General features: G+C 41.7%; 2 protein-coding genes across 2 annotated transcripts; one reads left to right on the top strand and one right to left on the bottom strand.

The window, feature by feature from the left end:
• Positions 1–2,831: 2,831 nt before the first annotated feature.
• zgc:112271 (uncharacterized protein LOC553698 homolog) lies at positions 2,832–6,453 on the bottom strand. The gene is made up of 4 exons (XM_038302535.1): positions 6,361–6,453; positions 6,114–6,178; positions 5,078–5,175; positions 2,832–3,039 (listed from the first exon to the last, which is right to left on the bottom strand). Exons 2-4 carry the CDS (start codon positions 6,174–6,176, stop codon positions 2,940–2,942), a joined length of 261 nt encoding a protein of 86 aa, XP_038158463.1. The 5' UTR covers positions 6,177–6,178; positions 6,361–6,453; the 3' UTR covers positions 2,832–2,939.
• A 411-nt stretch (positions 6,454–6,864) lies between these two features.
• slx1b (SLX1 homolog B, structure-specific endonuclease subunit) lies at positions 6,865–25,852 on the top strand. The gene is made up of 5 exons (XM_038302534.1): positions 6,865–7,070; positions 7,156–7,207; positions 12,752–13,066; positions 21,701–21,916; positions 25,635–25,852. Exons 1-5 carry the CDS (start codon positions 6,898–6,900, stop codon positions 25,662–25,664), a joined length of 786 nt encoding a protein of 261 aa, XP_038158462.1. The 5' UTR covers positions 6,865–6,897; the 3' UTR covers positions 25,665–25,852.
• Positions 25,853–26,364: the final 512 nt, after the last annotated feature.

Below are 26,364 nucleotides of genomic sequence, written 5' to 3'. Positions count from 1 at the left end.
TGGCTGCAGCATTTTGGATCAGCTGAAGGCTTTTAACTAGTTTGTGGACTTCCTGATAGTAAAGAATTACAATAGTCCAGCCTTGAAGTAACAAATGCATGGACTAGTTTCTCAGCATCACCCCTGGACAGGAGATTGCTCATTTTTGCAATATTCCTCAGATGAAAGAAAGAAATTCTAGAAACCTCTTTGATCTGGGATTCAAATGACAGGTCCTGATCAAAAATAACACCAAGATTTTTTACTTTATTATCTGAATTATTCTGTGACATTATTCTAGTAATTTTATGACTTTATTCTCGTAATGTTAAAACTTTACTCTCGTAATTTTACGACTTAATTCTTATAATTTTACAACTTTTTTTCTCGTAATTTTGTGACTTTATTCTCGTAGTATTACGACTTTATTCTCGTAATTTTACGACTATTTTCTCGTATTTGTATTACTTTATTCTCGTTATGTTACGACTTTACTCTCATGATTTTTAGACTCTTTCTCGTAATTTTCTACTTTATTCTTGTAATGTTATGACTTTACTCTCGTAATTTCACGACTTTATTCTCACAAAGTTACGACTTTATTCTTGTAATGTTAAGACTATTCTCTTTGCGACGTTATTCTTCCAATACAGGAAGCTTTTTCAATTCAAATTCATACTGTTTTTAATTTTCTTTTTTTATGGAATGACCTGGATGACTGAGAATCTTCACCAGCAAACTGTAAGAACGCTTTTTGATTTTCTTTCCAGGAGAAACTGGAAGAAAAGTTTTTTTTTTCCATTTCTTCCAGAAAATACGGAGCCCCCTAGCGGACATGGGGAATTTTTTTTTCTTTTGCGTTCCCTCGCAAAAGTATTGTGTTACCTCGCAAAACCTTTTGCGAAAATTAACCCTAACCTTACTTCGGTAAAGTTAGAAAGATATTCACAGATTCAGACTTCAGGGATCAATTCCGCGGTCACCAAGAGCCCCTTGGTGCGTGTGGTGATTTTGGAGTCTCTGCACTTTATGGCAGTGGAGTTATTGATTTTTATTTGCCATGTTTTGCTGTTGTTTTACCTTTTGCAGACGGTTGGAGAACGGCTCGTTTTTCTCGAAAATAACGCTTTTTGATTCTTGTAATACCTAGTCTGTGCTATCAGGCATGAAAGAGGCGCCATTTGTGATTCAACGAGAGTTATTGATCCTGGAAGTCCGAATCTGTGAATATCTTTTCAATTTTACCGAAGTAAGGTTTTGTGTGGGAACGCAAAACTTTCGCGAGGTAACGCAGAATTTTGCGAGGTAACGCAAAAGAAAAAAAAAATTCCCCATGTCCCCTAGGGGGCTCCATAAGAAACAGTATTTTTTTTTTTCCAGAAGAAATTAAAAGAAAACCTGGAAGTAGATCCTATCATAAATCACTACATCCAGCCAGGCTACATGAGGAGAAACCTTTATGAGGATAAACACGGTGACACCAGAGAAAACCCATCATGGAAACCGTATCTTTAATAAAGATGTGATCATTTACTAACAGGCTTTAAATGGTGAAAAAAACATTTTCTTGTATCCTTAGATTCCACCAGCTGGTTTTCTTTCATTTCTTCTTTTCTTCCTGTCCCCAAACCTCCCTGGTTTATAGATATTGAACCCACCTGCAGGTTATAACTGGATCTGGGCCTGATTAAGTTGGCCTGAAGCCTTAAGCTTTGTCAGGGTGACAGTGGCGTCTGTATATGGCAGCCTGGTGTCAGCGAGGCCCAGCACAGCTACGATGTAATTTGCCACCATCAATGCGCTGTAGGTACGAGATTGACTCGGGGGCCTGCGCCTTTTGATGACGTCATAATATGGCAACTCCACTCAAACAAACTACATTGCGCCCGCGGTCTCTATTTGTCACAAATCTATTTTATTTAGCCAATAAACGGTAATCGTTTGGCACTGTCCGTAGACGCGTCATTGGGCGGGATCTGCCTACGCTGAGATGCGTCAGAGCGTCCGCCATCTTAAATGTGGCAAATCTGCAGTTTCTCAGTCACTTAAACAGTATCAGAGGGACTTTAATCTCTGAATATACTTTGTATTCGTAGTATTTTTGGTTTTGTAATATTACAAGTTTATTTTTTGTATCCCTTTAGCTTCATTCTCCTGAATTTATTCTCGTTACAAATGCAGACCGTGGGCTCAATGTAGTCTGTTTGAGTGGCGTTGCCATAATGTGACGTCATCGGGAGGCACAAGGCCCATGGCGAATTCGGTGACGTCATCGGAAGGCGCAGGGACCATGGAGAATTTCTCCGTAAAATTGTCCGTTTACAAACCGCAATCCCGCTTTCGAATAAAACCTACACCCCGCTATAATGACTTTAGTAAGCTGTCCAGACCAATCAAAATGTTTTGCGCAATTGTGCAAACGTTAAAACAATTATGTATTGTGACGTCATCAAAAGGCGCAGGCCCCCGTGTCAATCTGGTACCTACAGCGGCAGTGAATGACTGGATGTAATGTCAGGTCAGGAGACTTGAACAAAGCACTTTATAAGTTCAGGCCTTTTTACATTTAAGGCAAAACATTCAGGAGAAACAAACATTTCCAGCAAATTTGACCTTCCAAGTTTCTTCCAGCAGAAATTAGAAGAAGATTTGCTTTACTTTTTTAAGGTTTGCAAAGAAATAAAGTTTTATATTAAAATTACATTAAATGTTTTTCTGATGTGACTTTCTTCTGATTACCAGTGCAGTGCTGGGAAGCTAACCCACCTAACTGGTCATGCCGCTGACGCAGCATCGATAAACCATTTATTGTTCTCTTCACTGTAAGATAAAAAACAAAGGATTCATCCAAAGACAGGGGAGGAATTTGTTTTTTATTTGCACTAGTAGCAGCAACAAGATGACTGAAGCACTTTAACCTTCAATGTTCCCAAACTCTCAAGGCTCTAGGAGGAAATGTGTCACTGTAGCTTCTGTTTGTCCCACTGCTCTGGCGTCAGGGTCTTCTGTTCAAACGCATGAATTTCCTTCAGCTCCTCCGCCAGACACGTGTTCACCATCCTGCAAACAGACGGCACACTTTACCCTCCATGAAGTCCATTTTTTTTATTTCCTTTTTTGTTTTCATCTATATTAACCTGAATTTCCAACATTTTTTACGTCACATGACGGAAAGACACAAAAACTGACATCAAATCCTTGAACTAGACAAGATAGATGATGAACACTTTTTTATTCAATTTTGTTGCATTTCCTTTTTTATTATTAACCTTTAAAATGGAGCAAATGTTGAATTATCTAAATTACCAATGATCAGTATTGCTTATCACCTGAAGAGGGCACCAAACAAACAGTTTAGGGGCCCACGTTTCTGGTAAAACTCTATATGTCTGGTTAATACAACTATTCCTTATTTGTGCACATTAATTATGTTTTTGATAAAAATCCTTTCACTAAATTCCATCAGAACGCTGATAATATTAAGTGTGTCTCAGCCCCCCCCTTCAGTGTCCACCATATTGGATCAGTCCATTTGCTGCACATGTGCAGAAAGGTCCAAACAGACAGCAGCAAACCATTTGAAAACAAATCATGCAAAGAGCAGTGTTGCCAACTTAGCGCTTTAGTCGCTATATTTAGCCACTTTTCAGACCCCTCTAGCACTTTGATTTCTAAAAAGCTCCTAGCGCCAAATCTAGAGACTTTTTTCTGCTACTGGAGACTTTGGAGACAACATCTAAAAGCAGCGAACTCTGCTCTCCAGAGCGAGTAGATTGGTAACCCCGCCTCCTGCTCTCCTCTATCTTGTCTGCTGTCATGATTCATGCAGCTATTATTTCATCCAAATGAAAAATGGAGAACAGATAAGCAGATCATGGCTTGTCTACAGTGAAAAGAAGGACTGGGTTATTTACTTTGGCCTTTTTGGAAACACAGGAAGGAGCAATCAGCTAAGTGAGCTTAGTGCTTGGAAAAAATCTTTCATTCCTTTAGAGACAGCATGAAAAGTCAGCTGAGTACAAAACATAGAGAGGAAAACAAGAAGAAAAGGGACAAGAATAGAGGGACACAACCTAGAACAGATAATGGATGTCTATTCTATTAACATTTCTCTATCTGGAGAATGGGGCTGTTTGATGTGTTGTCTTCTTAAATTCAGAGGGCCCCCTGCCTGTCTTTGTCTAGGGCCCCAAATTCCCTAAATACACCCCTGTTATACAGCTTTTTTGGGGGTGAGTCGTCTTGTAAGTATGTGCTTAAATCTCTGGTTTGTTTATGCCGTTTTGTTGTTTTTATTAATACTGATTTCACCAACAATGAATTTCAGTAAAGTGATATATAGATACATTCATTCATTGATTGATTAATATATCCAGGTCTGTAAAATACAAAAATCTAGAATTTTCCAGACTTCTTCTTACTGTGCAACATCTGCTGGACTAAAACCTGCCTTTTTATTGAACTTTTTTTCTTTCTGTATCTATGTGTTGTTCTTTTAAATAACTGATTCTTATTTCCTTTAGGAATTACTTAAAGTGTGATTACACTTAAAGTAATCATTTAAAGTGTAATAACCCCGCCCCCTCCCCCTTACGTTATGAAACTTAAGGGGGGGTCGTTAGGTTTTTTTTTTTTTATTATTTTGGAACAGACTTTGGACTTAAACACTTCCAGGACTTTGTTTTGTCATTTGGAACTGCTTTGTGGACATTATTATTAAAAATAAAAACGTTTTGGACTTTCAGTTATTAGGTTTTTTTTTTTTTGCAGATATAAATCGAGTTTTTGAGTTAAATTATAAATTGATTCTTGGTAATATTGTGATTTTATTTTATTTTTTTAACAAATCATTGTCGCTAAAACTCCATAAAATTGTTACTAAGTGGTTGGATATTTTTACTTTCGTATTAAATTTATAATATAACATATTTTTAGCTGATTTCCTGTGACAGAATCCCCCTTGAGTATATTGCGACTTCTGCTTTTAATCAAGCTGAATTTTACATCACTGTCCATATTAAATAAATAATTAAGTAAATTAAAAGGCAGGATTAATCAAATCTGTCTTCAGATCAAAAAGTTACAACAAACATCATACCTGTGTCTCTGTAACAGCGGTTTACCCTCAAACTGCGGTGACACCACCAGGACTTTGAAGCTAGCCGCACATCTGCCGGGGGAGGTGTCCTCTACGTCCTGAAAAAAACACAAGAATCAGAAATACTTGAATGATCCCATGGGGAAATTATCTTCGTTACACGCTCCAGGTATAAAAAACCCCCAACAAAATAACTATATATATATATATATATATATATATATATATATATATATATATATATATATACACAAAATCACAAAATGACACATGAAAAATATTAATACATACATATGTAACTATATATATAGCGATAATATGCAATGTGCAAAATAAAATGAATAAAAGTCAGTATGTGATCAGAGATCTGGGCCCCCCTTAGGACCCCAACTTAGAGGCTCCCAAACACAAACAACTATGGAAAACTGAACTTAAATTCTTTCTATATAAGAAAAAGATACAGTAGTTTGTTTATTTATTAAGTACAACGGAGTATTAGGGCCAGGCTGGAGATTTCTTTTTCTTGTATTTCGAGAATTAAGTTGTAACATTATGAAACAAAAGTCATAAAAGAATGACTGAATTAAAGTTAAAATTCAAATTGACTCTTAGTTTATTTACTGTTTTTACTGTGCTTATTGTTTTAAAATCATGATCTAAAATCCTAGTCCACAAAAGCATCCTTGTTCACATTTCCCCCTTAATTTTCACCTTATATGTTTACATTATTTATTGGCAGCATCTAAAAATATCAAAGATATTTTCAATTTAAACATACATACGAAATAATACATTATAACCTATAATAACTTAAATTATATCAGTGCACTAGGTCATCAAATCAATTCAGTTTAGTCCAATAAACTGCCTGTAGTGTCTTTAAATGTCCAGCAGGTGTCAGTATTCTGTGAGACAGTAGCAACACATTTTGGCTTCAAGATGCCTCACTAAAACATCACTAATAAATATCAATGAGAAGATTCTGCTCTGCAAGATAGTTCAACGCGAAGCATCACCCATGGAGACGGAGACCCACCACGTGCACTGCCCCCAGCTCCTTGGTTAGCTTATCCCGGATGTGATCCGCTGATACTGCCATGTCTATTTGGAACAAAATAACAGAGAAACACAGAATGGCGAAACACCACATGTGTAAACATTTCTAGAACTGACTTATTTTTATTTTTCAAACAATGAAGACATATAGAACCGTTCGGTATTAAACGGTTTATTATTTCTAAAGAATGGTAATTATATACAAGCTTTAAAGAACTGAACGCTACCTGTGTTTTGCTAGTTGCACCCACTGGACGCCGGATAGCACAAACGTCACTCCGTAGCCCCGCCCTTGAATCCCACAAATCAGCCAATTGAATTGTAGCTTTCAGAACTTTAACCAATCAGGGACATCCTAAAGCTTTTACGCTGGTGTTCAAAACAACCAATCGGTGTCAAAATAGGAGTCCTTACAGAGGGACAGTTTTTATTTTTATTTTCTAGCACTAATTATAATGATTTAATTGAGCGCCGCGCGATGTCATTTATTAGTTAGTAATCAAATAATAACATTTTTGTTTTCTCTCTTAAAAGAGCGAAGTATGGAGAGTTCTTTACACATTTTTTGATCAGGCATCTTAACGGCCCACTAAGCCAGAGATCAACTGTTCACAGAGGAAAACATACAACAACAGCATTTAAATGGTACCGGTTTCTAACTTTCTACATATTATTTCACGGGTTTATCGGCGATAGCTATATTTGTTTTTAGCTAACGCTAGCTGCCGGTTTTGAGGAGGCTTAAACTTTTTTTTTTTTTTATAATGGTAGTGGAGGTGGAAAGCTTCTACGGTGTGTACATGCTTTACTGCACAAACCCAAAATTCAAAGGCCGCATCTACATCGGCTTCACGGTGAATCCTGAGCGGCGGATTGGACAGCACAACGCCGGGAGGCACAAAGGAGGCGCAAAGAGAACCAGCGGCAGAGGGCCGTGGTAAATATGCCGCTCTTCTTCTTCTGCTGTCATGTTCAGGAGGAGCAGCGGATCTAACGTGCATCTGTTTCCCTGCGTTGCTTAGGGAGATGGTTCTTATTATCCACGGCTTCCCCTCGGATATAGCTGCCCTGAGGGTGAGTATGAGGCAGAGTAGAACACAGAGGGTCCATGTGACGTCATGGTTCACGGTCATTGCTCATCAGTAGTGAGATGAAGCCTCATGAACCGTTTGGCCAAGTTGCTTCAATAATACCCACAGTTCATGAAGCTTCAGGTGAACATGTCGCCACCTACTGGTGGACTGCAGAACTACAGTCAGTAAAATAATCTGACTTTTTGCAAAATTGTTTTTCATATTTTCCCACATAAGTTGAGAATACATTTGTAATATTATGAGAATAAAGTTGTAATGTTACGTGCATAAAATAGTAATAGTACAAGAATAAAGTCATGAAATCACGAGAATTAAGTTGCAATATTAAGAGAATAAAGTCGTAACATTATGAGAAACAAGTTGTATTCTATGACAACTCTTAAAAGAAGCCGTTTCTTCCCTAAAATGAGGAATGTGGAGCATCATGTGAAGTTATACTTTAGCATCAGTTTGACAAATCAGGAAATCTTTTAGCAGCAGCATCAATCTGGGCAGGATGTCAAAGTGGACTCTGGTTGCTGATTAGTGGAGCTGGTCGGCCGTCATCTGCTGGGCGGAGCTCCAAGCTTTCTTTCTGAAACGGGTTGATGTATGATGACTTCATTGTCGTAATGTTACAAAAAGTATTGTCAAGTTGTTCTTTTATTTAGTGATAAGTATCTCACACAGAGCTGCAGCTTTTGTCTCACATACACTTAAATTACAAACAGCTGTTAGGGACCGGAAAACCCCTGCTCTATATTCTGTTGCTTTTCAAAGTAAAAGACGTCACATAGCATTACACCACATCTCCCTTTCTTTGGAACAAAAGGGTAGACAGCCTTTGTACCAGCAGATCTTAAAAGTTTAGCTGGAGGACCTGTTCTGTCCCTGATTCACACATGAACACCAAAAAAAACACTTGACTAAACTACTTGTTTTTTTTTTTTTCTCTTTAACAAATACTTACTTTAAATATCCGGTTCCTACTAAAGTATCTTAAAGCAGATCAATTACAGCATTCACATCTTAAGAACAAAATACAATCACATTTCTTTTTCATTTTTTCTCTTTTTTTTTTTTTTTTTTTTTCATGTCCGATTTTTTTTTCAAAGTCTCATAGGGTTACCAGTCTCTTCGGAGGTCTGACCTCTCTCCCGGCCCTGGTCCGCATGGTCCCTGTAATGGTAGGTGCTGATGTCGCAAGTGGGGCCTCTGGAGTTGGCGGCTCTTAACCCACCTGTGGTTTAGCATCGACCAATCCGTTGTTGGTCTGCAATGGCACCAAATGGTATCGGTTTCTCCTCAGAGTGCCTCGGGGCACCTGAACAATGTAGGAGCGAGGAGTGCTATGTTGTGATATCACTGTTCCCTGGACTCGCGCATCAGTGACCCACACATCCTCTCCAGGTAAGAGTGGGCGCAGGATCCTTGCCCCGTGGCGCTTATTAAAGTATCCAGCATCCTTCCTCCTCTTCTCCTCTTCTTTGGCCCCCAATTCACTATAGTCTGGCAAAACGGGGTTCAGCAGGGTCGGAAGAGCGGGGACAGTAGTACGGAGGCGGCGTCCCATCAACAGCTCAGCTGGGCTATATCCATTCTGCAGGGGGGTTGCTCTATAGGCCAGTAAGGTGAGGTATGGGTCTGACGCTTTCGTTAACAGGCTTTTCACAGTTTGTACAGCCCTTTCGGCCTCCCCATTACTCTGAGGAAACTTGGGGCTGCTTGTGATGTGTACAAAGCCATACTTGGCTGCAAACTCTCTAAAGTAGCTACCTGAGAACTGAGGCCCATTGTCACTTTTAAAGAATTCACAAATGCCATGGCGGGCAAACATGGATTTTAACTGCAGCACCACCTCTGTGGACGTTGTGGCAGACAGTAGTGCAATTTCTACGTACCTTGAGAAATAGTCCACAACTATCAGGTAAGTCTTGCCCCTCAGTGTGAACAGATCAGCACCCAAGGTTTGCCAGGGCCTCATGGGCATCGCTGTTGGCATCAGTGGCTCTTTTATGTTCTGTCTCTCTTGAATGCAGGTTTTGCATTTCAGCACCATGTTGTTCAACTGGCTGCTGAGTCCTGGCCACCACACTGTCCCCTTGGCCCGGCTTCTGCATTTTGTTACCCCCAAGTGCCCCTCGTGTAGCCTTTGCAGCACATCTTCTTGCAGTGCTGATGGGATGACAAGTCTTGTGCCCCGTAGCAGTAGACCATCGTGTACAGTCAGCACTGCCCTGTCAGTCCAGAATTGTTTCAGCCCTCCTCGTAGTTGACTTTTATCAGGCCAGCCATCTGTGCAGTACTTAATCAGGGTGGAGCAAATGCTGTCTGCCTTCAGATGCTCGCGCAGGCTGGCCAGATAGTCCCCACTGACAGGAAGGTTGCTGATGACAGAGTCAACATATATGTCAGTGTTTTCTAACAGGTTTGTGGCTGTGTGTGTTTGAACGGATCTCAGAGGAGCACGAGATAAGGTATCAGCCGTCCATAGGCTTTTACCAGGGACATGTTTGACTATATAGTCATACCTCAGAAGCCGCATCCTGAATCTTTGGATCCTGGGCGGGAGCTCATCCAACGCTTTGCCTCCCAGCAGAGTCACCAGCGGCTTGTGGTCGGTTTCAAGTTCAAATTGTTTTCCCAGGATGAAACAGCTGAACCTTTCACAAGCCCACGTCGCTGCCAGTGCCTCCTTCTCTATTTGGGCGTAGCGTTGCTCCGTCGGTGTCATGGACCGTGATGCATACGCCACAGGTGACCACCTGTCACCAGTCTGCTGCAGCAAGACCGCACCTAGGCCGAAAGAAGAGGCATCGGCTGATATTTTCACCGCACTGTTTGGGTTATATAATGTGAGCACTGGTGGGGACGACAATTCAGCTTTTAGTTGATCGAAGGCGGCCTGTTGTTCCTTACCCCAGTACCAGTGATTTTTCTTGGACAGCAAGTCCCGTAGAACCTTGTGTTTTTCAGCCAGGTGAGGTATGAAGCGCCCCAGCTGATTGACCATACCCAGGAAACTCCTGAGTTCACTGACATTTTTAGGTGGATCGATCCCTTGTACTGCTCTCGTCTTCTCTGGATCTGGTTTCACACCGTTTGCTGAGATCATGTGACCCAGGAATTTAACTGTGTGGCGTGTGAGCGCACATTTGTCCATGTTGAGTGTAATGCCAGCCTCTTGTGCTTTCTGAAGCACTGCATGCAGTCGCCTGTCATGCTCCTCCTGTGGCCGGTTAAAATAGTAGCGCCCAAAAGGCGTGATGAAGGTGGTGTATTTGGCAGACTCTTTTGTTAATGGCACCTGCCAAAAGCCCATATTGGCATCTAATTTACTGAAAACTGTTGCACCTGCTAGCATGCCCAGTGTATGCTCAACTGATGGCAGGATAAATTTTTCTCTGCACACTGATTCATTCATTTTTGTAAAATCGACACAAATGCGAACAGTACCTTCTTTCTTTGGCACCACCACCATCCCAGCGCACCACTCAGTCGGCTCCTCGATCTTGGTGATCACGCCCATTTTCTCCATGCGATCTATCTCCTCCTTCACTTTTCGCATGAGTGGCAGAGGGACCCTGCGAGGTGTTGAAAGAGAAAAGGGCACTGCGCCTGGTTTTAGTTTAAGTGCATATGGACTCCGCACAAGACCCAGCCCGCTGCACAGCTTTGGATACTGTCGCTTCACCGTATCCATGGTGATGCTGTTGACCCTGCTTACAAGTTGAAGCTGTTGAATAGCAGGGCGACCCAGCAGTGCAGTGTGCAGATCTTTAACAACATAAATGTCCTCTTCAGCCGTCATTTTGCCTCTATGCAGTGTCTCTTTAGCTACGCCCAGGACATTGAGTATATTGCCACCAGGTCCAAACAGTGGGCGCGTCGATGTCGCCAGGTGCATCACATCTAGCCCCCCAGCAATGTCACGGTACACCTCGACTGGCAGGGCAGTGACATCAGCACCTGTGTCTATCTTAAAGCACACTTTTTTATCTCTGACTTGAAGTTGCACTGTCCATGGATCTTTTCCAGCATCCACAGCACCAAGGAAAAAACTTTCCCCTTCATCTGCTGTAACAGCATTCAGAGAGGTTGCACTGTTCCTACATACATTACTGTAATGTCCTTTCTTTCCACAGCGATGACACACAGCATCAGTAGCAGGGCATTCTGCTTTTCTATGTACCGGCATTTTCCCACATCTATAGCAGGCCCTTGTGCTTTGCTGCGCGTGTGCCGGTTTGTATCTGCCTGGAAGCTGTTCTTGTAGCAGCTTGGACGGAAACCTCTGCTTTCTGTAGCCAGCAGGTGTAGCATGCACAGCATCGACACTGGAGCATCCACTATTTTCTCCTCTCAGGTCCTACTGCTGTCGTCTGATTTCCTCCGCTAGCCTCGTCTTTTCTATGGCAGTTTGGAGCGTGAGGTCTCTGTCTAGCTGTAACTTTTCAGACAAGGAGACGTTTCTCAATCCAACTACCAGCCTGTCACGAATCAGCTCCTCATGTAACTGTCCATAATTACAATGTTCAGCTAAGTTGTAAAGAGCAGTGATGAAGGAATCCACTGTTTCTCCTGGCAATTGCACGCGCTGATTAAACTTGGCTCTCTCATATATGACATTCTTTTTAGGTACAAAAAATGCATCAAAGCCTGCTTTCACGTCTGCATAGTTGTTTCTAGCATCTGCAGTTAGCGGTAGCCCCTTTAGCACATCTTCGGCTTCATCGCCCATGCAATACACCAGCGTATTTACCTGGTTTTCCTCTGGCGTTGCGTTTAGATTACTTGCAAGCCGAAAGCGGTCGAATCTCCTAATCCACCGTTCCCATTCTTGTGGCTTGGTGAAATCAAATGGCTCCGGAGGTTGTATGGTGAACGTTGCGCTTGGCGTGGGTCGCCCCATTTCTGCCTGATTGTCTTTCGTCTCGTCACCAGAGCTACTTGCAAAACTTTCTTTTAATCCGCTTGATGCACGATTTCTCCTCTTAGCCCTTTTCTTCATCTTTCTCCATTCATGCGCAGCATCCCACTCCTGACACCATGTCAAGTTGTTCTTTTATTTAGTGATAAGTATCTCACACAGAGCTGCAGCTTTTGTCTCACATACACTTAAATTACAAACAGCTGTTAGGGACCGGAAAACCCCTGCTCTATATTCTGTTGCTTTTCAAAGTAAAAGACGTCACATAGCATTACACCACAAGTATGGCGGGATCTCGCAAAAGTTTATTTTTTGCGAGATCCCGCAATAGTTTTGCGAGATCCCCATTACTTTTGCGAGATCCCACAATAGTTTTACGAGATCCCGCAAAAGTATTGGGGATCTCGCAAAAGTTTTGCGGGATCTCGCAAAAGTTAATTTTTTCCCTCCATGTCCCTTCAGGGGCTCCGTACAGAATATATAGTAGTTGAGTTGGGTTATTGTACTTGTACCTCAGAGATGTACTGACCTTATAAATGAGTAAAAAATCCCACAGGCTACAGAGTATCTGTGGCTGCGATGAGTTAAAGTAAACCTCTCATCTTTCCCCGTCAGTTCGAGTGGGCGTGGCAGCACCCCCACTCCTCCAGACGGCTTTCCCACGTCTCCCGGCGTTCCAAGAAGGAGAGCAGCCTGCAGTTCCACTGGCGCGTCGTCTCCAACATGCTGAGGGTGGCGCCGTGGAGCAGGCTTCCTCTGACGGCCCGCTGGCTCAGGCAGGAGTACAGGATGGACTTTGACCCCGGCCTGCAGCCCCCCCTGCACATCCCCATCGCCTTCGGCAGCGTGAGGGCCAAGAAGAAGCTGCCGTCGCCATCTGCAGGGGAAGAGCTGATGTCCACGTGCTTTCTCTGCAAGAAGATGGCAACGGTAATAGTCGTGACGAAATCGGGGGGATGGGGTATAAAACTCCTTTTACATATATGGTTAATACAACATGTAATAAAAATATATATATATGTATATATAACCCATCAAAAGCATGAGCGGTTCTAGACAGGGGCCAACGGGGGCCAGTGCCCCTGTAGATCATGTCCTGGCCCTCATATGGCCCCCGTACTGGAGACATAATACTAAAAGATATTCTACTGATATTATGCACTGGAACAGACATGGTTACTGATAGATCCTTTGGATCTATTTCATTTTTTATTTTCTTAAAAAATTCTATTTGACTAATTATTTAAAAAGTTGTATTGAGATATGATCCAAGTTTTCATCTGCTGAATGTTTTTTTCAAAACAAATTTTAAAAACCAATTTTTACTGCTTTATCAGCTTTTCTTCAGTTCTAAGTCTAATTTTATAGAAAAATTTTTACTTGAAAATAAAAAAATATGTAAAATTCCTAAATTATGAATGTATATTGACTAGGGCTGGGCGATAATTCAATAACGATATATATCGATCGATAGACGTGTGGCGCAATAGAAAAAAATAGGCTCGATAAAAGTTCGATAAAAAAGAAACGCAGTTTTCCTTCCTTCTCATTGTAGCCTAGCATATAGGTTTATGCTAGTCACTGCTTCCTCCCAACCAATCACAATCGTGGACCCAGGCACGCCGTCACCAAGCGCCGCCCTCTCAAACCACAACACAGAGCACATGAAGCTGTTCAGCAAGGAGAGGCGGAGGAAATTGTTTCAAAGAAGGGTTTTTGTAGTTCGGCAGTCTGGCAGTATTTCGGTCATGGCAAGTCGAACCAAAAACAAACCACAGTCATCTGGAAAATGTGTCGGGAACCAGTGAAAACGAAGTCTGATAACGAAACCAACTTTTTTTTTATCATCTCAGCCGCTCACAGCCGCAGGAGTACGAGCTGTGTAGGCCCCGACGCGGCTCTCCTCCGAGGAATCTTCGGAAAATATATATATATTTTCAGTTCTGGGCAGTTTCCCACGTAGTTCTAACAATTGAGATAAAAATGCTGAGGGGCCAGAAACTTCAAAGTAATAACTCAGGTTAATGCAGGAAACGGGGGCGGCGGCGGTGGGGGGGCATTTATTTATTGGTTATATTTATTTTGGTCACTTTTCTGGTCACTTTAGTTTATTCTTTGTCAGTATTTAATAACATAACTCAGGTCTCTTAAGTTATTTTTCTTTAAAACAATTCTGTTATGGTTAAAAAAGTTGGTTAAATAAATACCAATAAATAAATAAATACCCCTCCTTGAACCGCCACCTTAACGTGGTGGAGGGGTTTCAGTGCCTGGGTGATCCCAGAGGCTATGTTGTCGGGGGCTAAATGCCCCTGGAAGGGTCTCCCAAGGCAAACAGGCTCTGGGTGACAGGTCAGACGAAGAGCGGTTCAAAAACCCTTATGACGAGGACTCAAACGAGGCACGTGACGTCGCCCGGTACGGCGGAGCCGGGACCCCACCCTGGAGCCAGGCCTGGGGTTGGGGTTCGTCGGCGAGCGCCTGGTGGTCGGGTTCTTCCTCGCGGGACCCGGCCGGGCCCAGCCCGAAGTAGCGACGCGAGGCCATCCCCCAGTGGGCCCACCACCTGCAGGGGGAACCATGAGGGACCGGTGCAAAGAGGATTGGGCGGCAGCCAGAGGTGGAGACCTCGGCGACCTGATCCGCGGGCGCTTAAACTGGCTCTGGGGACGTGGAATGTCACCTCACTGGCGGGGAAGGAGCCCGAGCTTGTGCGGGAGGTGGAGCGATACCAGCTAGAAATAGTTGGGCTCTCCTCTACGCACAGCCAGGGCTCTGGAACCCAGCTCCTTGAGAGAGGCTGGACTCTCTTCTACTCTGGAGTTACCCGCGAGGAGAGGCGGAGGGCGGGGGTGGGGCTGCTTGTCTCCCCCCAGCACAGCCGTCTCGTGTTGGAGTTCACCCCGGTAGACGAGAGGGTCGCCTCCTTTGCCTTCGGGTTGAAGGGAGGACTCTGACAGTTGTTTCGGCCTATGGGCCGAACGGCAGTACGGAGTACCAGGCCTTCTTAGCATCCCTGGGGAGGGTGTTAGAAAGCGCCCCTCCCGGGGATTCCATCATTCTGCTGGGAGACTTCAACGCCCACGTGGGAAACGACAGTGACACCTGGAGGGGCGTGATCGGGAGGAACGGGCCCCCAGCTCTGAACCCGAGTGGTGTCTCATTATTGGACTTCTGTGCAAGTCACGGATTGTCCATAATGAACACCATGTTCAGGCATAGGGATGTCCATCGGTGCACTTGGCACCAGGACACCCTAGGCCGAAGGTCGATGATCGACTTTGTAGTCGTATCTTCTGATCTTCGGCCGCATGTCTTGGACACTCGGGTGAAGAGAGGGGCGGAGCTGTCCACCGACCACCACCTGGTGGTGAGTTGGATACGCTGGAAGAGGAGGAAGCCTGAAAGACTCGGCAGGCCCAAACGTGTAGTGAGGGTCTGCTGGGAACGTCTGGTGGAGCTCTCGGTCAGAGACGTGTTCAACTCCCACCTCCGGGAGAGCTTCTCTCAGGTTCCGAGGGAGGTTGGAGACATGGAGTCCGAATGGGCTGTGTTCTCTGCCTCTATTGTTGATGCGGCTGCCCGTAGCTGTGGCCGTAAGGTTTGCGGTGCCTGTCGTGGTGGCAATCCCCGAACCCGGTGGTGGACACCGATAGTAAGGGATGCCGTCAAGCTGAAGAAGGAGTCCTATCAATCCTGGCTGGCTTGTGGGACTCCTGAAGCAGCAAGCAGATACCGTGAGGCCAAGCGTGTCACGGCCCGGGCGGTTGGAGAGGCAAAATCTCGGGCCTGGGAGGTGTTCGGAGAGGCCATGGAAAAAGACTATCGGTTGGCTTCAAAGCGATTCTGGCAAACCGTCCGGCGCCTCCGGAGGGGAAAGCAGTGCTTCACTAACACTGTTTTTAGTGGGTGTGGGGAGCTGCTGACCTTGAAGGAGGATATTGTCGGGCGGTGGAAGGAATACTTTGAGGATCTCCTCAACCCGACAGACATGCCTACCGTGGGGGAAGAAGAGACGAGGTGCTTGGGGCTTGGTTCGTCCATCACCCGGGCTGAAGTCACCGAGGTAGTCAAAAAACTCCACGGTGGCAAGGCTTCGGGGGTGGACGAGATCCGTCCTGAGTATCTCAGAGCTCTGGTTGTTGTCGGGCTGTCATGGTTGACACGTCTCTTCAACATCGCGTGGAGGTCGGGGACAGTTCCCCTGGATTGGCAGACTGGGGTGGTGGTTCCCCTCCACAAGAAGGGGGACCGGAGGGTGTGTTCCAACTATCGGGGAATCACACTTCTCAGCCTCCCCGGAAAGGCCTATGCCAGGGTGCTGGAGAGGAGAGTCCGGCTGATTGTCGAACCTCGGCTGCAGGAGGAGCAGTGTGGTTTTCGTCCTGGCCGTGGAACGGTGGACCAGCTCTACACCCTCTGCAGGGTGCTTGAGGGTTCATGGGAGTTTGCCCAACCAGTCCACATGTGTTTTGTGGACTTGGAGAAGGCATTCGACCGTGTCCCTCGTGCTGCCCTGTGGGGGGTGCTCCAGGAGTATGGAGTCGGGGGCCCTTTATTAGGGGCCATCCGTTCTCTGTACAAGCGGAGCAGGAGTCTGGTTCGCATTGCCGGCATTAAGTCGGACCTGTTCCCGGTGCATGTTGGACTCCGACAGGGCTGCCCTCTGTCACCGGTCCTGTTCATAACTTTTATGGACAGGATTTCTAGGAGCAGCCAAGGACTGGAGGGGGTCTGGTTTGGGGAACAGCGGATCTCGTCCCTGCTTTTTGCGGATGACGTAGTTCTGCTGGCTCCCTCCTGCCAAGACCTACAGCGTGCGCTGGGGCGGTTCGCAGCCGAGTGTGAAGCGGCTGGGATGAGAATCAGCTCCTCCAAATCCGAGGCCATGGTTCTCGACCGGAAAAAGGTGGCATGTCCCCTTCGGGTTGGAGGGGAGTCCTTGCCTCAAGTGGAGGAGTTCAAGTATCTTGGGGTCCTGTTCACGAGTGAGGGAAGAATGGAGCGGGAGATCGATAGACAGATCGGTGCGGCTGCTGCAATAATGCGGACGCTGCACCGGTCTGTCCTGGTGAAGAGAGAGCTGAGCGAAAAGGCAAAGCTCTCAATTTACCGGTCGGTCTACGTTCCTACCCTCACCTATGGTCATGAAATTTGGATCATGACCGAAAGAACGAGATCCCGGATACAAGCGGCTGAAATGAGCTTTCTCCGCAGGGTGGTTGGGCTCTCCCTTAGAGATAGGGGGAGGAGCTCGGTCATTCGGGAGAGGCTCAATGTAGAGCCGGTTCTCCTCCACATCGAGAGGAGTCAGTTGAGGTGGCTCGGACATCTTCTTCGGATGCCCCCTGGACGCCTCCCTCGGGAGCTGTTCCAGGCATGTCCCACCGGGAGGAGGCCCAGGGGATGGCCCAGGACACGCTGGAGAGACTATGTCTCTCGGCTGGCCTGGGAGCGTCTAGGGCTTCCCCCAACAGAGCTGGAGGAGGTGTCTGCGGAGAGGGAAGTCTGGGAGTCTCTGCTTAGTCTGCTGCCCCCGCAACCCGGTTCCGGATAAAGCGGGAGACGACGAGGCGAGACGAGACGAGACGAAGTTGGTTAAATAAATATTTAATTGGAAGTCTGTGTTTGTGTTTTTTTATTAAAATTAAATCATTTAGCAATATTATAAAAAGTCCAGGCAGAGCTGCACATAAAATATGGTTTCAAATCTTTTCAATAATTATCGACATCGATCAATATGCATTTTTTTTTATCGATAAGCTTTTTTTCTATATCGCCCAGCCCTAATATTGACCTAATATTCCAAATAATAGCTTTATTTGATCTTTTAGATATTTATATTGCTACAATTTTTGAGTTGCTTTTTTGCTATGCTAAGAGATTCTATTTTGATTTTAACGATAATCCAAATGAATATTTTTAAGCCAAAAATAAATATTTTCAATTGGAAGACCTAAACCTAATTGAATGGAAATTTCATTTCATGCAGCTCTCTTAATATATCTGAATCCCCTGTTTTTTGTTTCATGCTTTTCTGGGCCCCCATGAAAACATGCTGGCCGCCTCCCTGGTATATTTGGTCTAGAACCGCCCCTGGTCAGAATGCTTATAATATTAAGTGTGTCTCAGCATTAAACCTTAGAAAGGGACGTCCCCTTATATTGATAAGTAATTATTTACCATATTGAAGATAGGTCATTTTAAAATTATGTTTTTGTTTGTATTTGTTACAGACGACCAGTTTTTATTATTCTTTTTTCTCATGTTAAAGTGGAAAACTTCAGGCTTTTAGGTGTTTTTTCAAATGGTGAACTGTGAAATGGAGACGGACTGATATTTACTTCCAGCTATTTTTTCATTCAAATGAAAAATGGAGAACAGATAAACGGATCATTACGGAGGAGGATTAGGGCCACTGAAAAAATATAAAAAAGTTAGAGTCAGGAAGAGTCAGAATTCTGATTTCAATCTCAGAATTCAGACTTTTTTATTCTCAGAATTCAGACTTTATTCTCAGAATTCAGACTTTATTCTCAGAATTCAGACTTTTTTTCTCAGAATTCAGACTTTTTTTCTCAGAATTCTGAAGTCCGAATTACTTTAATCTCAGAATTCGGACTTTAATCTCAGAATTCGGACTTTAATCTCAGAATTCGGACTCTTTTTTTCTCAGAATTCTAACTTCAATCTCAGAATTCTGAAGTCAGAATTACTTTATTCTCAGAATTCAGACTTTCTTACCAGAATTCAGACTTTAATCTCAGAATTCAGACTTTAATCTCAGAATTCAGACTTTTTTTTCTCAGAATTCCTACTTTTTTTCTCAGAATTCTGAAGTCCGAATTACTTTATTCTCAGAATTCAGACTTTATTCTCAGAATTCAGACTCTTTTTTTCCCTCAGAATTCTGACTTCAATCTCAGAATTCTGAAGTCAGAATTACTTTATTCTCAGAATTCAGACTTTCTTACCAGAATTCAGACTTTAATCTCAGAATTCAGACTTTTTTTCTCAGAATTCAGACTTTTTTTCTCAGAATTCTGAAGTCCGAATTACTTTAATCTCAGAATTCGGACTTTAATCACAGAATTCGGACTTTAATCTCAGAATTCGGACTCTTTTTTTCTCAGAATTCTGACTTCAATCTCAGAATTCTGAAGTCAGAATTACTTTATTCTCAGAATTCAGACTTTCTTACCAGAATTCAGACTTTAATCTCAGAATTCAGACTTTAATCTCAGAATTCAGACTTTTTTTCTCAGAATTCTGAAGTCCGAATTACTTTAATTTCAGAATTCGGACTTTAATCTCAGAATTCTGACTTTAATCTCAGAATTCAGACTTTAATCTCAGAATTCAGACTTTTTTTCTCAGAATTCAGACTTTTTTTCTCAGAATTCTGAAGTCCGAATTACTTTAATCTCAGAATTCGGACTTTAATCTCAGAATTCAGACTTTTGTTTCTCAGAATTCTGACTTTTTTTTTCTCAGAATTCAGACTTTAATCTCAGAATTCAGACTTTTGTTTCTCAGAATTCTGACTTTTTTTTCTCAGAATTCAGACTTTAATCTCAGAATTCAGACTTTAATCTCAGAATTTTGGATCTTAATGTAGATGGGCACCATGAAGGCAGAGATGTGGAGCACTCAGCTTCACTGACAAAGATGTGAGTAGTTTGGGAGGAACAGGAACACATTGGTGGAAAATTATGGAATTATGCAACTTTTTCCGTCCCTGCTGATTCTATTTTATAATGGAAGAGCAGAAGGTGATTAAAACCAGAGAGATAGTCTATAAAATAGACATGGCTACGGCTTGATGCTAACATGTTTGTTAGCTGTCAGAATTCAGTCAGAATTCTAAGATTAAAGTCAGAATTCTGACTTTTTTTTTCATAGTACACTAAAATAAAATCACAAAATCAATTAACTTTTTTTATTTTTTCAGTGGCCCTAATCGTCTTCCATAGATCATGGCTTGTCTACAGTGAAAAGAAGGACTGGGTTATTTACTTTGGCCTTTTTGGAAACACCGGAAGGAGCAATCAGCTAAGTGAGAATGGGCTTAGAGAGGGACAAAACCTAGAAAAAATAATAGATGTCTTTTCTTTTAAAATTTCTCTATCTGTATAATGGGTCTGTTTAATGTGTTGACTTCTCAATCCAGAGGCCCCCTGCCTGTCTTTGCCCAGGGCCCCAAATTTCCTAAATCCGCCCCTGGATGAAATAAAAACTCGTAAAACTAACTCGTCTCTACAAATCGATAAGCAGTGATTTCCTGATTCAACAGGAGCGGGCTCAGTTCTAGGCCCGCTAGGCCCGCTCCTTTTCTCACTTTACCTTCTTCCGCTCGGCTCTATTTTAAGAAAACATGGGATTGCCTTTCACTGCTATGCAGATGACACACAGATATACTTACCGCTAAAGAATGTAAACTCCACCTCTCTTCGGTCTCTGTTTTTATGTCTTGAAGATGTGAAGGCCTGGGTGGCCCTAAATTTTTTAAAACTCAATGAGGACAAGACGGACGTAATGATCTTTGGCAGATCCACTGCTGATTCCGTGACCAGTCTTGGCTCCTTGGCTCAGTACGTTAAGCCGGTTATTACAAATTTAGGGGTTAAGATGGATGCTGGTCTTAAAATGGAAGCGCACATCAGAGCCGTTATAAAGTCCAGCTTTTTCCACTTAAGGCAGCTAGCAAAAGTAAAACCCATTCTTTCCAGACAGCATTTCGAAACAGTGATCCATGCATTTGTGACGACACGGCTGGATTACTGTAACTCACTTTATACAGGGGTCAGCGACTTGTATATTTCTCATCTTCAGAGGGTTCAAAATGCTGCTGCACGTCTTTTAACAGGTACACGAAAATTCGACCACATTTCCCCTGTTTTAGCTTCCTTACACTGGCTGCCAGTACATTTTAGGATTAATTTTAAAATTATTTTATTTGTTTTTAAAACTCTTAATGGCCTTGCTCCTTCTTATCTGTCTGAGCTGTTACATTCTTATACACCCTCCCGTTCCCTCAGGTCAGCTGATCAGTTGCTTCTGAGGGTCCCAAAGACGAAATGCAAGCTCAGAGGAGACCGTGCTTTTTCTGTGGCAGCTCCTAAGCTGTGGAATGATCTGCCTCTGAGCATAAGACAGGCCTCTTCTCTTGCTGTTTTTAAGTCCCTTCTTAAGACTCATCTTTTTTCCTTGGCTTTTGACACAATTTGAGACGTTTTACTTTGTTTTATTCTTTTTGTATACTAATATGTATTTTACACTCGTTTTTTCTCTATTTTATAATTTTATTGTATTTTATGATTGTGTACAGCACTTTGGTCCTGTTCGGTGTATAAAGTGCTTCATAAATAAAGTTGGTATGGTATGGTATGGTAACATGAGCCATTAAATGTCAGACAGCTGAAAGCCACTTTCTAAATTGTTGTTTTTTATTCTCAGCTCAGGATCTTTTCCAGCTTTTATTGTTATTTGAACTTAACTAGAATTTAATGGAATAAATATTTAGATCCATCCACGTCTGACGGCTTTGGTCCTTTTTTCCTCCAGGTGTCGGAGAAGCTGAGCTGCTTCCACCCGTCGTGTGAGATGAGCAGCCATTTAATCTGCCTGGCCAGATATTTCCTGAGGTCGGAGCCGTCCAGCCTGCTGCCTGTGGAGGGACGCTGTCCGTCCTGCCGCCGCTCGCTGCTGTGGGGGAGCCTCGTTCGTTACAAGCAAGGCTGCTTGGGAGACCTGGAGGACGTCGCTCCGTCTGCATCACAGGTAGGATCAAAGCTTCAGGGAAAAAAAAAAAACAACCTGGAAGCTATGGAGAGAATTTCTGTTATATTACTGGAAAAAAAATATTTTCAGAAAAATAAAGTGGAGGAATATCCATGTCTATAAAATGGAGCTTTGAAAAAAAATTGTAAGCAAAAATTCAACCAATATGTCAGGATTGATTCTTTCAGATTTTATTTTTCAAATTTTATGGTTTTCAAATATGTTTCAGATTCTATAAGGAAAAAAATGAAATTGAAATTTCAGGGTTTCATAAAATATCTAAACAGTCATTAAATTATAAATTTTTTTTAGATTAAGGCCTTAAATGGCATTAAAATTCATTAAATGTGATTATCGTGGCATTGAAAATCCTTTACTAAAAAAATATATATATATTGTGATATATTTTCCTGGAAGTGTTTCCGGTTGATCGTAAAGCTGCATGTTCAGAAAAGAAGCTTGAGGTGGAGAAAAATCTAGAGAATGCAGGCTGTGGAGAGTAAAGATGTGTATGTATGTATATATATATATATATATATATATATATATATATATATATATATATATATATATATATATATATATATATATATATATATCAGGGGTTGACGTAAAGGATTTTTACCACTTGCTCTTTGGGTAAGTGACTTTCACATTTAATTTGCCCAGAAACAATTTTTACTTGCCCAGTATAATGTTTGATAAATATAGTTCCTAATATTCATTTTTGTATATATATATCAATGAAACATGTTTGTTTTTTTAAATGTTTTTTGTAATTCAGTATTTTTTAAGTTTCCAGGTTCCTGGTGTGTATCTGCATGCGTCAGATAATGAACTCAAGCCTACATTACCGTGTTAACATGCTTTTCAATCCTTCCTGCACATTCTTTTCAAACTAAACTTTGCTTTAAACTGTTGTTTGCTTGGAAAAATATAAATTGTAATGTTAATAATTCAAAAAAAAAAACTTGACAGGTTAAAAACTTAAGATAAATCAGGAGACAGAAGTCAATGTCACTAATGAATAACTTTTATTTTAGAGTCACGGTATGTTTATACAAGATAATACTATTAATATAATGTGACTTTTCTAGAGAATCATTATAGTTATTTTATTCAGGGTTTCCACAGTCTGACATTTCAGAATTCCCTGACTTTTAACTGACTCAGGATTAGTTTTCCCTGACAAAATAAATGCAGCAACAAGACAATAATAATAACATAATAGGTCACCAATCTAACATGTTTAGCTCTATAACATTTAAATGCACCTCTCCAATGTCTAAGAGTAAAAATTTAATGAAAATGTTTTAATGTATGACCCGCATCACTGTACAGAAGACTGCCATATGATAGCCATATTTACACTGTGCGCATGGCATACAATTATGCCAATTTTCCTAATCCCTGACCAATAATTTTTAATCTAGGGTTATCTGGGTGGTGGGTGTGTTACTGTACTTACATTTTTAGGCCCGAGCAGCGACAGCGCTGCAAAGGCCTATTGTTCCTGTATCGTTTATTATTTTTTTTGCCTTGTTGTTGTTTTTTAGCCTGCCAAGTCGAAAAAAACTGTGTCTGATTCGCGACCAATTCCCGGACGAACATCACGCCATCTGGTGGAAAATCATGCGGCTTTTCCAAATTACACACCTTTTTCAAATCACGCAAGAATGTGTACAAAACAACAAAAATGGCGCCGGAAACGCTTCACTGACATTCATCGAATGTCAGTGATTTTAAAGTAATTTTGAGTGATGCCCGGCGGGCAAATGCAATGAAATTTGTACTCTCCCAACAATAAAAACTACTTGCACCGGGAGATCGGGCGATGGTTAACATCGAGCCCTGTATATATATGTATATATATATATATATATGTATATACACATGTGTATGCGCCAAGGTCTGGACTCCAACACTCCTCGTTTTGTGGCCGACAAATACGTCCTCCTTTGTAGACCGATTTGAAGCAAAATAGTTGTTTTAATGGTTATAGAGTCAGATATGTGGCGGTAATGTTTGATTTATCTAAAGGTTTTTATCTGTTACTGTGTAAATGGGTTTGTCTGTAATTTAAGGACAGATTCTAATATATCTACAGAGTGGAAACTATAAATCTGATATTTTTATTCTTTTAATGCTATTTTGCACAATTTGCTTAAATAAATATTTTTTGTTGTTGAATATGAGATTTTGCAGATATATTTTTATACACACATTGTTTAGATTTACTTATATCCTACTTCTCCTTTTATAGAACAAAATAGAATAGAATAGAGAATCCCTTTATTGTCCCACAATGGGGAAATTCTGGTGTTTATAGCAGCAAAAAGATATAGAAAAAATGGTCACACAAATGTGGACCTTAGAAAAATGTATAAGAATAACATAATAGTAAAGAATTGAAATATAAACAATACAATTCTGTAAAGTGTTTTAACAATATAAAACTGGAGAATTAATAACCAATATGCAGCTATGGACATTTTTACAGTGATGGATATTTGAAAATAGCAGCAACATCAGAGATGTGCAGAATGACAGCAGCAGGTTATTTAACTGACTAAGGCCCCGTCCACACGAAGTCAAACCCTGGCCTAAACGCACAAATTTTTCACCTAACCAGCCTCTCATCCATACGAAGCCGGCGTTTCGGGGGTCTGTAAACGATCTTTTTTTTATTCAGCCTTCAGAGTGGGAAGATTTTGAAACGCAGTTTTCGCGTTTCCATCTTTAAGCTCTAACCGGATTTTTTTTCTTACACGCATGCGTCATAGCGTCGCCTCTAAACACGCATGCGCGACACAGTATCACAACAACAATGGCGCCGTACTGTGTTGAATGGTTGCTGCTCATGCTACACACCCTGCTGTCGGGCTTACAACAGAATCTTCTTCTTCTGGAATATCTCCAGGAAGAACAGAGCAATATCGACCACATAGTTCAGCACCTGAATTTGACTGAACCACGAAAATGGACCCGCAGGGCAACCATGTATAAATATTAGTGCGCATGCCCAACATTTCGTCGCTTATTTTTGCTTTGGCACCACAGCGCCACTTACAGGCCTGGCATACATTTTGCAGCGTTTTCATGCATTTGTGTGGACGATCACATTTATTTTACGTCTGCGTCTTTACGACAAACGTTTTGGAAAATATTAGCGTTTCGTGTTCGTTTTGACTTCGTGTGGACGGGGCCTAAGATTTCTATCATTACATTTGATTTGATTTGTTCCTGCTCCCGGTGGTTGGAACCTTTATTCCACTCTGGATTCTCATCAGTCTTGTTCACTTTACAATAAAAAAAATTTAAAAGAAACAGTTTATTGTGTTTATTCTTTTCCTGCTTTGTGTGTCAACTGTCACAGTTGCTAAGCGACAGATTGTATGGCAGTAAAACCTGCCAAAGGGTAGACCTGTTTGAATTCACAGCCAAAACTCTTCCTTTCTCCTTATTTTCACGGACTTCGAAGGATCGATTCAATTCACCCTGAGTCTCCCCCCAAATATTAGAAAAATAAAATTATAATAAAATAGAAAAAAGAAAAACGTTGAAATTAAAATCTTTTTAAAATTACATAAAAAAAACAAAAACATGCATTTTATTCACATTTCCCTTTTGTTAAACTTTTTTTTTGGTCTAAATAATATTGGAACATGTTTCTCCCCATAGATAAATGTTTCCTGATCATTTGTGTTTCTTCTTGCAGAGCCACTGGGCAGATGAACTGCAGATGTAAAGAGAAGAAGGCTGAAAAATGAAGTCAGTCTGTGCATAAATGTTCATATTCATCATGAAGTGCTTTTTTTTAACCACGTGATTAAAAATATCATGTTTAAAAAAAATTCTGAAATTATTTTAATGCTTTCATTTCTACAGAATTTGTTCTGTCCTTGTTTGTTTTTGTAAAATAAATCTTAAATTATTTCCCTTTTGTTGCTGTTGTCAATTTTTACAATCCAAACTGGACCTTTGTTGATTTTTATGGAGCTAAATTTGGGCCAGAAAGTTTATTCTAAAACACCTTTTTGCTTAAACTGAGAAAAAAATCATTTGAAACAGAAAATCTTTTTGGAAAGTAAAACAAAAACAGTTTAAAAGTGAAAAGCATTTTTTAAACTAGATGGATTAAAAATTTTAAATAATTTTTTTAACAAACCAAAAATAGAAGATAAAAAAATAACATTTTTAAACCAATCACATAAACATAGAATATTGATGATGCTTTAAATACATTTCTATTTCCCACGGTTCCTAAATGCATCTGCTGGGATTATTTTGTCAGGCAGGAAAGCTATTAGTCATCATTCCAGACCACTTAATCTAAGCCCCGCCAAGAGAAAATGAGTTTAAGTTGATCACTAACGTATCACCTCTACTAACGGTGGGCAGTTATATAGTAAAACTAATGCCAGGTATTGATCTGGTAAATTGGTCGG

This window comes from Cyprinodon tularosa, unplaced genomic scaffold, assembly GCF_016077235.1.
Source record: "Cyprinodon tularosa strain WSP-4 unplaced genomic scaffold, ASM1607723v1 ctg493, whole genome shotgun sequence".
NCBI classification, from domain to species: Eukaryota; Metazoa; Chordata; class Actinopteri; order Cyprinodontiformes; family Cyprinodontidae; genus Cyprinodon; species Cyprinodon tularosa.
The sequence above is the reverse complement of the archived record's forward strand: the minus strand, read 5'-3'. Positions and strand labels throughout refer to the sequence as shown.

What these genes read in the sequence shown, in the direction of transcription:
- zgc:112271 (XM_038302535.1), bottom strand. Translation starts at nt 6,176, where the DNA reads ATGGCAGTATCAGCGGATCACATCCGGGATAAGCTAACCAAGGAGCTG. An exon ending in AGCTGGGGGCAGTGCACGTG is followed by an intron (nt 5,176 to 6,113) that starts GTGGGTCTCCGT and finishes TGTTTTTTTCAG; the next exon opens with GACGTAGAGGACACCTCCCC. An exon ending in CCGCTGTTACAGAGACACAG is followed by an intron (nt 3,040 to 5,077) that starts GTATGATGTTTG and finishes GTCTGTTTGCAG; the next exon opens with GATGGTGAACACGTGTCTGG.
- slx1b (XM_038302534.1), top strand. Translation starts at nt 6,898, where the DNA reads ATGGTAGTGGAGGTGGAAAGCTTCTACGGTGTGTACATGCTTTACTGC. An exon ending in TCTGCAAGAAGATGGCAACG is followed by an intron (nt 13,067 to 21,700) that starts GTAATAGTCGTG and finishes TTTTTCCTCCAG; the next exon opens with GTGTCGGAGAAGCTGAGCTG. An exon ending in TCGCTCCGTCTGCATCACAG is followed by an intron (nt 21,917 to 25,634) that starts GTAGGATCAAAG and finishes TTCTTCTTGCAG; the next exon opens with AGCCACTGGGCAGATGAACT.